We start from the raw sequence: 9,155 nt of genomic DNA on the forward strand, positions 1-9,155 counted from the left end.
CTGCCTGCGTGGCCCGGGATGGGAGCTATGCAGGGTCTCCGCCTTAGCTCTTGAGACCAGAATGACAGTGCCTGAGAGCGGGGAGTGAGGGCTGCGCCCAGCACCCACCAGGAGGAATAAACACCTCCTCCAAATCCCAGATTTCCTTTGATCCACTGACCCTGGCCACTTTCACCTTTAATCCTTTACACTCTTAACACTCCATAAACCACGCAGAGTTTGTCTTGTACAGGAGGCAGCTGAGTGAGCACGCCCTCCCTGCTGGAAGGGTTCTGCCGCCCCGGGATAATCCCCTTGTCTTCCCCTCGTTCCAGCACAGCACCAGCCGAACAAATGGGTGTAGGATGAGTAAGTGAATGAATGAATGAGTGCAGACCATTTTTACTGGGACTGGTGGTAAGATATCCAAGCAGAAAACAGAAAGGGGAAAACAAACACATTTGCTCACAGAACTGAAGCTCACTTTCCAAATTTTTTAGCAACACATAATAAAAAGAGCAACTCAAGGAGATGTGAACCGAGTTCAGAGCAGCTCCAAGGAGAAATGCGACTTGCTATTTCTGGTGGTCAGCTTCCTGGCTAGTCGTCCAACCCTTTGGCACAGCTTGCTACGTAGCTCTGGAGTCACAGACCTGCTTCTCTGCCCTTCCATGACCCCATGGTTCACACACTCTTCACAGCTCTCCCCAGCCCTTTAGCTTTCAGAGGTTCTCATTATAGTAGGACTGTCTCTGTTCCCAGAAGCAAACACAAGGTCTAACTGATCCCTGGGTTGTAAAAATGAACAATGCTACAAAGGAAGGCAGCCCCAAACGAGGCTCTGCAGTCCCCATGCCCAGCAGCGGCCGAGAAAGGCTTGGTTCCTTATCCGGAACAGATGCTCACCCGACCCCCCAAAGGAACTGCTTGGTCCAAAAGATGGAGAAGATGAGCAAGAGCATGACGCTCAGGATGACAGCCATCAGGTAGGCAAAGATCCGGAACTGAGGGTTGCGGGAACACTCCCTCAGAGAGTAGTGGCTGGGGATGGAGATGGGCATGGGCCTGGTGGCAGAGGCCATGTCCTGGAGGGGCCCAGTCTGGTTCACAGGCTCGGGGCCTAGGTCCAGTGTGTAGACCTGGGGCTGGCGCAGGAAGTAGCGGCTCTTGGGGTGGTCCTTGAGACAGAGCTGACGGCCTTCCAGGATGACGTGGTGGGGCTCCAGGCGAAGCAAGGTGAGCATGGCAATATCCGTGGGCAAGTCAGTGACAGGCTGCCCAGAAGCCAGCACAGTGGGCTGGCGACAGAGTGGACACAGCAGCTGGCGACGGGCCGGAGTCACCAGGCTGAGGTGGGCCAGGCATTCCAGGCAGAAGGAGTGACAGCAGTCCAGCACTTTCGGGGTGTGGAACGTGTTGTTGAAGGGGTTCCAACAGACAGGGCACTCAGCCTCAGGCTCCCGGCCCTGCTGCTCGGCCATCCTCAGACCAGACGCCGGGTGGCCTTGCAGGAGATGACCTGGCAGACAGAGAGAAGGAGCAAAGGAACACCCAATGAACTGTGGCCCTGCGCTTGCTCCTAGGCTAGGAGTTCTGTGGGTTGTCAAAGGGTATTACCACCCACATTTCACAGATGAAAGGACTTAGGCTCAAAAAGAGGAAGCGATTTGCTCCAGATCACCCAGTTCCTAAGCCGCGGAGTTAAGTCTGGTGCTCCTGCAGCGTCCCCTCTGGGCCTGAGCCACCCCACCGTTGGTGATCTGCCACCGAGGGAGACTGCAGCCCCGCTTTGGAAATGGATACAAATGCCCCGTGTGCTCCACGTGGCTGCCCTCGGCTTTTCGGGCTCCAGGGAGACAGAGGGGAGCCACAGTCTGTGGTTCATGCTGGAGGTCAGCTACTTCCTTCGCTGCTGCCTCAGATCCCTGACTAGTGCAGAGATGGGCTTTGTGAATCCCCCGGTCTGTCCCTCCTCCAGGGACAAATGCCAGGCCCTTTCCCTCCTCCCACTGGGCCACAGAGTCCATTTGCCCAGTCTTTGATACAGGGCATGGTGCTGGCCTGACGAGGGGTTCCTGGCAAGGCGTCTCCCCTTGACCCGGCAGCTTGAAGAGGCTCCCCTGCCCAGGTCCCCAGATCAGCCCTTCCAGAGCCTCCTTCCAATCCTCGGCCTCCTCTGGCTCCTCCTCCCTCCTTTTGTTCCAGGAAACCCCCAGGGCACCCACCTGGGCTTCGCTGGCACTAGAGCGGTCAGGCAGACTACCCTGAAGGACCTGATGTTCCAGTCTCTCCCTCTCCTGAATCCACAAAGCTTTGGGAGACAGCCTTCTTGCCACCAACCCCGGGGCCGTCTCCATGGGAGCGCACACACGTAGCACCTGGAGCTGCCAGGTGGCCCAGGCTGCAGCCTCTGGAGCTCGCCTGCCTGCAGCGAAGGCCAGAGAGCTGCCTGGGTGCAGGGTGGGGAGGCAGGGGAGCAGAGTTCCCCCAGGGCGTGGCAAATGCACAGCCCTGGAAGGCAAGGATCTGCAAGGCTGTGGGCGGTCCCTTCAAGACCTGGGATCCCGGCAGGAAAGGTAGGGGTGGCAATTTCCTTTTTCTAGATTGTGGAGAGGGTAGGTGAGCCTTCTGGCTTCCTCACTCCTGGGCCCTCATTCTTCTCTAAAATGGCTGAAACCTCCTTCTCACACAAAGGAGCTGCCTGCCCTGCACTTCAACTGCTGTGAAATTCACCTGCTGCACAGCCTCAAGTCTTTGAATATCAGATCCAGCAAGTTGTCTCCAGTCTTCTGATCATTGCATGTGCCCAAGTAGCTGCAACTAGAACTTGCAAGCCTGCTGCCTTCTTTGTTCTTAGAACACAGCCAGCCAGCCTGGCAGGCACTGAGCACTGAGATCTTAGAGTCCAAGCATTGGCAATCCTACCACCCTTGACGCCTTAAAAGAGGGACCCAGGAGAAGGGCTGCAGCCCCGCTTCCCCATTTCAACCAGAAACGCTTAGCTTTTCTCTGTCGGTCATTTGAATAGGCCGAAGAGTGGAACTGCTGAGGAAATAAAGTTTAAAAACCACTTCTCCATCCTAACCCCTCACTTTGCAGATTGGAGGCAAGAAGTGACTCTCACGCAAGGTCACCCAGCTTCTTTCTTTCTTTCTTCCTTTCTTCCTTTCTTTTCTTTCTTTCTTATTTTTGAGGAAGATTAGCCCTGAGCTAACATCTGCTGCCAAACCTCCTCTTTTTGCTGAGGAAGACTGGCCCTGAGCTAACATCCATGCCCATCTTCCTCCACTTTATACGTGGGACGCCTACGACAGCATGACCTGCCAAGCGGTGCCATGTCTGCACCCGGGATCCGAACCGGCAAACCCCGGGCCACCGAAGCGGAACGTGCACACTTAACCGCTGCGCCACCGGGCCGGCCCGCATCATCTACCCTGATTGAGTTGACACCTGAAGCAAAACCCACTTACACTCTCTCACCCGTGCTTCCTGGTTCTCTTCTGGACCTCTCTCACTGCTCCGTATAGGGAAGAGGAAATGAAGAGATGGAGGAGGAGGGTGGAATAGCTCTGACCAGGGCTGGGATAGTTTACCGAGGATCCTTACCAACGGGTGCCTTCTGTGGATCACTCATCCATCTACAAACAGTTATAGAGTTACTACTGAGTGCTCGCTATCTGCCAGGCGCCATGCTGGGCGTTGGGTAAATAATGGTGAATAAAATAGACATGGTCGTTGACCTCATGATATTTAGCGTCTAATGAGGGAAAGAGACATTTAATGAGTAATGGGCCAGAAATAAATACATAATTTTAATGAATGCTATAAAGGACAAAAAGGAAAATGGGCTTAGGCGGCTAGCTGCTGCCGATGAGACCACCAGGAAAGGTTTCTCCAAAGAGGTGACACGAAAGCTGAGGTGGAAGGATGACAAGAATCCAGCCATGCAGAGTGAAGGACATTCCAGGCCAAGGAGACAACATGTGCCAAAATCCTTACGTGAGACAAAGCTCTGCCAAACTCAGGATGTGAAGCGGGGCGGCGGGGGGGGGGGGGGGGACTGAGGTGCAGTGGGTGGAGCTGCGGTGGGAAAGTGGCTCAGAATGAAGGCAGAGAGGGAGGAGGCAGGCCCTGAAGCCGGGGAATGAATGCATGTGGATTTTATTCTAGGGGTGAGTGTGAATGTGTGTGTGTGTACGGGGTGTCACCTGATTCCATTTCCATTTTAAAAACACCGTTCCAGCTGCAGAGCAGAGAACAGACTGGAAGGGCAGAGAGGAAATGGAAGACCAGTTAGGGGCTCTAGCAGTGGCCCAGGCTGGGATGGGGGAGCTTGGTGTGTATCAGGCCGCGGTGGAGAAGATCCATGGGGATGGGGTGAAAGATGTCTTCCCAAGAAGCAGCAGACAGCATAGATTCTGGAACCAGGTTGTTGAGGCTCATGACCCCAGATCCACTGCTTATTAGAGCCGTGATTCCAGCTGAATTGCTTAACCTCTCTGTGCCTCCATTTCTTCTTCTGAAAAGGAAGCTAAAAGTAGTACATCGGAGGGCAAAGCTCTTAGATAGAGCCTGGCACCGAGTAAATACTGTCTGTGTGGTGGTTGGCATTCCTCCTACAAATGTATTTGAGAGAGAGGAAGGGTCAAGGCTGACTTCGAGGCCACCTAAGTTTTTTTTCTTTTTCTTTTTTAAAGATTGGCACCTGAGCTACCATCTGTTGCCAATCCTTTTTTTTTCCTTCTTCTCCCCAAAGCCCCCCAGTACATAGTGGCATATTTCAGTTGTGGGTCCTTCTGGCTGTGCTATGTAGGACGCCGCCTTAGCATGGCTCAATGAGCTGTGCTAGGTCCACACCCAGGATCCGAACCAGCAAAACCCTGGGCCACCGAAGTGGAGCATGCAAACTTAACCGCTCGGCCACGGGGCCAGCCCCCCACGAAACTTTTATGCACTGAGCTTGGAGGAGCCCCTGACTTCCAGAGTGTGTCAGAAGCAGACCTCAGGGGCCGGGCCCGCGACTGAGTGGTTAAGTTCGAGCGCTTCGCTTTGGTGGCCTAGGGTTTTGCCGGTTCAGATCATGGGCGTGGACATGGCACCGCTCATCAGGCAACGCTGAGGCAGCATCCCACACGCCACAACTAGAAGGACCACAACTAAAATATGCAACTATGTGCTGAGGAACTTTGGGGAGAAAAAGGAAAAATAAAATCTTAAAAGAAAAAAAAAAAAGCAGACCTCACTGGGAATCCATCCCCCGGAAAGAATCAAGGACCAGTGCAAAGATTTGATCACAGAGCTACCTGCAAAGCACAGTTCTAACGATGAAGTCTTGAAACTACCCGGTTACCCAAGAGGAGGACATGGATTGAATAAATTCTGCTTCATTCATATGAAAAGACTTTCTGCAGCCTTTCAAATGATGGGATCAAACATCTATTAATAGGAAAATATGGTCGTAATATGTCATTCAGTGAAAAGAACCAGTAATAAAACCATAATAAAACAATATAACCGCATTTTCCAATAAATGTGTGCAGGGGAAGAAAGGTCTGAAAAGACAGGCGCCAAAATGTCAACAGTGGTCATCTCTAGGGGTAAGATTATAGGTGTTTTGTTTTGTTTTTTAATTCTCTTAACTGAAAATTTCAACTGTACTACAGTAAGCTTGTGTTACTATCCTTAAAGATGCCCCCACCCTCCCCGAAGCAGAGCTGCGGTTTCTGAAGTCCCAGGGCCATGATAAAGTGCTGTCCAAGAGGCATGATCATTGTTGCATCAGCACCCGAGCCCATACCTGCCGCGGGCCCTCTGTCATTTCTGGATCAGCAGGTCAGGCTCCAGCCTCTCCAGGAGACTCTGGCCTGTATCCGCCCACCAGCCACCCCCAGGCCAGCACAGCTCGGCTACACTGTCCTGAACACCACCCCAGAGGCATCGCCTCGGTCTATGGCTGAGTCAGGCAGCCAGATATCAACTGTCGGTAGCATCACCCCAATGTTTTCAATCTCGAAAGGAGAGAGATGAAGAACGAGCATTTTTATAACACTTCACAGTTTACAAAAGACGCCAGTCCTTGCTAGGATCTAAGTGTGGCAACTCACATTGAGATGGTATAATTGCCTTTTCCCATTTATTTCCATTTGCATAAGGCCATTTGGTTCTTTAAAACCACCCCGTGAAGGAAGCAGGATAGGGAGTTGAAAGTGTGCAGGCTTTGGAACCAAACTTATTTGCTGGGAGGTCTTAGATAAGTGGTTTAACTTCTCTGAGCTTCATTTTCCTCTGTAAAATAGGCTGATAATCCCACCTTACAAGGTTGCTGTGAAGAAGGGATAGTGCCTGAACAGGTAAAAGCACGCCAGGTGCACCATACATAGCGGGATGCTTTCATACCCATTTTATAGATGGGGAAGCCGAGGTTCAGAATGGTGAAGTGACTTGCCCGAGACTTCACAGCTCAAGAATGGCTGAGCTTAAAAGGTGATCCCAGGAGCCTGACATCCCAGGCCAGTGTTCACCCACTGAACCACGCTGCCTCTCAGGACACTAGGGCCTTGTGGCCCACCCTTCCGTGGCCCTCTCTGGCTGCTTACCTGCTCCCTCCTCGCTCCTCCTTGCTGGCCCTGCAGCATGTGCTCTGTGCTCTGACTTCTTGTGGCTCGGTTTCCAGGCAGCTGTGGGCGGGTCTTATTTGCATGGGTCTTCACGCACCTCCTGGCCGGCTCTCTCTCTTTCAGGTTTTCTCTTCTTCCTTCTCGCGACTTTAACTGTCTGCCCAACTGGAGACAGCCTGGAAGTTTCGAGTTCATCTTCCTCCTATGAGTCACTCTGGCTTCTTCTCTCATGAGGTCAGAGTCCACTGATCCTTGCAGACCTCTGTCCTGTGTTAGGTTGGTCTCCTGCCATCGTCTCTGAGTGTACTCGCCCTCTGCGTGCTGACTGCCTTGACTCTTGACGCATGCACAGCCTTCTTTTGCCGGGAAGGCGGGCTGTCTCTAAGCCACTCTGCCCCTCAGCCCAGACAGAGCCTTCCTTATTCTGATCGCTTACAGCCAATGTCCAAAGTGCTCTTGCAAAATATTAATAGAAAGGCAAATAATCCAACAGAATCAGGGAAGAGCCATTTAAGCATAAGCGTGAAGAGCCCGGGCTCTCAATCAGGTTTGACTTCTGGGTCAGAGTCAAATCCTCACTCAGAATCCAGACTCTACTTACTAGCAATGGGGACTTGAGCAAATTAGTTAATTTCTCCAAGCCTCAATTTCCTCACCTAACTAGGCAAATAATTTTACCTACTTGGGGCCAACCCCATAGCCTAGTGGTTAAATTCAGTGTGCTCCACTTTGGCAGCCCAGATTTGGTTCCCAGGTGCAGACCTACACCACTCATCGGTGGCCATGCTGTGGCAGTAACCTGCATACAAAATAGAGGAAGATTGGCACAGTTGTTAGCTCAGGGCAAATCTTCCTCAGCAAAAAAAAAAAAAAAAAAAAATTAGCTACTTGATCTGCAGATTAAATGAGACAATCCATGAAGAGATCATAACACAGTGCCTGGTACACGGGAACATGCAGCAAATGTTAACCAGAACTATTATTATGATACACAATGAGGCAAATCACAGGAAGAGAAATGGAAATGGAATGTCTATGTAATTGTTCAACCTCATTTATAATTATAGAAATTCACATTTAAATGAGACTGATTTTTTTCCTATCTGATTCACAAATATTAAAATAATAGTAACTAAAAAACGCTGCCTATTGTTTAAAGGAATAATAGCAGTTCCTTTACTGACCTTTTAAAGGGGTTTGGAAAATAAACAGAAATACATAAATGTATTTGACCAGTGATGTAATCAAATGCCCTAGTCCCCTCATTTTATGTTTTTAAATTTTTCTTTTATTTTGGAAGGGGTAATACATCCACATTGTTCACCGTGGGAAAGGTTTGATTTTGCAATGAAAATGTTCTTCTCCCAGCCGCCTAGTTTCTCGAAAATTAGGGTATTATACTATTTGTTTCTTGTATTTCTTTCCAAAGACGTTTTACTGGTACACAAACAAAATGCCTATGGCTAAATGTCTATGTATTCCTTTTCCTCCTTTTTACAAATGCGTATATTGTATTCACTGTTCTGCGCCCTGCTTTTTCCTGTAATGATGGATCTGAGTTACCATTCTCTGTTAGTACATTAAGAGCTTTTTCAGTTTTTTAATGGTTTATCATAGTTCATTGAATGGCTGTACCATAAATTACTTAACCATTCTCCTATTGATCTAATCTCTTCATTTTCTTTCTTTCTTTTTCTTTCTTTTTTTTTTTTTTGAGGAAGATTAGCCCTGAGCTAACATCTGCTGCCAATCTTCCTCTTTTTGCTGAGGAAGACTGGTCCTGAGCTAACATCCATGCCCATCTTCCTCTACTTTATATGTGGGACGCCTGCCACAGCATGGCTTGATGAGCGGTGCCATGTCCACACCCGGGATCTGAACCGGTGAACCCGGGGCAGCCAAAGCAGAATGTGCAAACTTCACTGCTGTACCACCGGGCTGGCCCCTCTTTTGTTTTTTTTTTTTTAAGATTGGCACCTGAGCTAACATCTTTTGCCACTCTTCTTTTTTTCTTCTTCATCTTCTCCCCAAAGCCCCCCAGTACATAGTTGTAGGTCCTTCCGGTTGTGCTATGTGAGACGCCGCCTCAGCATGGCCTGATGAGCGGTGCTAGGTCCACACCCGGGATCCAAACTGATGGAACCACGGACTGCCGAAGCAGAGCGCACGAACTTAACCACTCTGCCACCGGGCGGGCCCCCAATCCCTTCCTTTTAAATATGTAAATATTGGATGGAAAAATAAATGCCGAAATGATTACAAGATTTAGATGAGCCTAGAATTGTGTGAAAATAAAGTTGTGGGCTTGGGGAAGTCTTAGGTCCCTAAAAGAGATCTCTAAGCAATTTTCCCCCTCTTTCTAAGCTGGAGGCAGAGAGCTGCCTCGAAGCATGCCTTGGTGGTCTGGGGATCCCTCTCAGCTCTGGAATTCCCTGCTTTCCAACGTCACTGCTGTTAACTAAAGTTATTGGGGATTCAAGACCCTGATTTAGCCCAGAAGATCTGCTTTGTATTTGACAGTTTGGAAACCAGTCTTTCTGGTTTGATGACACTCGTGCA

At 50.1% G+C, this 9,155-nt stretch overlaps 1 protein-coding gene across 2 annotated transcripts; it reads right to left on the reverse strand.

Annotated features, from left to right (window-relative positions):
• Positions 1-357: 357 nt before the first annotated feature.
• RNF183 (ring finger protein 183) lies at positions 358-7,017 on the reverse strand. 2 transcript variants are annotated; one of them, XM_008541765.2, is made up of 2 exons: positions 6,576-7,017; positions 358-1,498 (listed from the first exon to the last, which is right to left on the reverse strand). In XM_008541765.2, the coding sequence occupies exon 2, from the start codon at positions 1,458-1,460 to the stop codon at positions 882-884; it is 579 nt and encodes a 192-aa protein (XP_008539987.1). In that variant the 5' UTR covers positions 1,461-1,498; positions 6,576-7,017; the 3' UTR covers positions 358-881. The 2 variants fall into 2 exon arrangements, with proteins under 2 accessions (XP_008539987.1, XP_070451182.1); XM_070595081.1 differs by lacking the exon at positions 6,576-7,017 and adding an exon at positions 2,205-2,434.
• Positions 7,018-9,155: the final 2,138 nt, after the last annotated feature.

This window comes from Equus przewalskii, chromosome 26 (genome assembly GCF_037783145.1).
Source record: "Equus przewalskii isolate Varuska chromosome 26, EquPr2, whole genome shotgun sequence".
In the NCBI taxonomy this organism is placed as follows: domain Eukaryota; kingdom Metazoa; phylum Chordata; class Mammalia; order Perissodactyla; family Equidae; genus Equus; species Equus przewalskii.

What these genes read in the sequence shown, in the direction of transcription:
- RNF183 (XM_008541765.2), bottom strand. Translation starts at nt 1,460, where the DNA reads ATGGCCGAGCAGCAGGGCCGGGAGCCTGAGGCTGAGTGCCCTGTCTGT.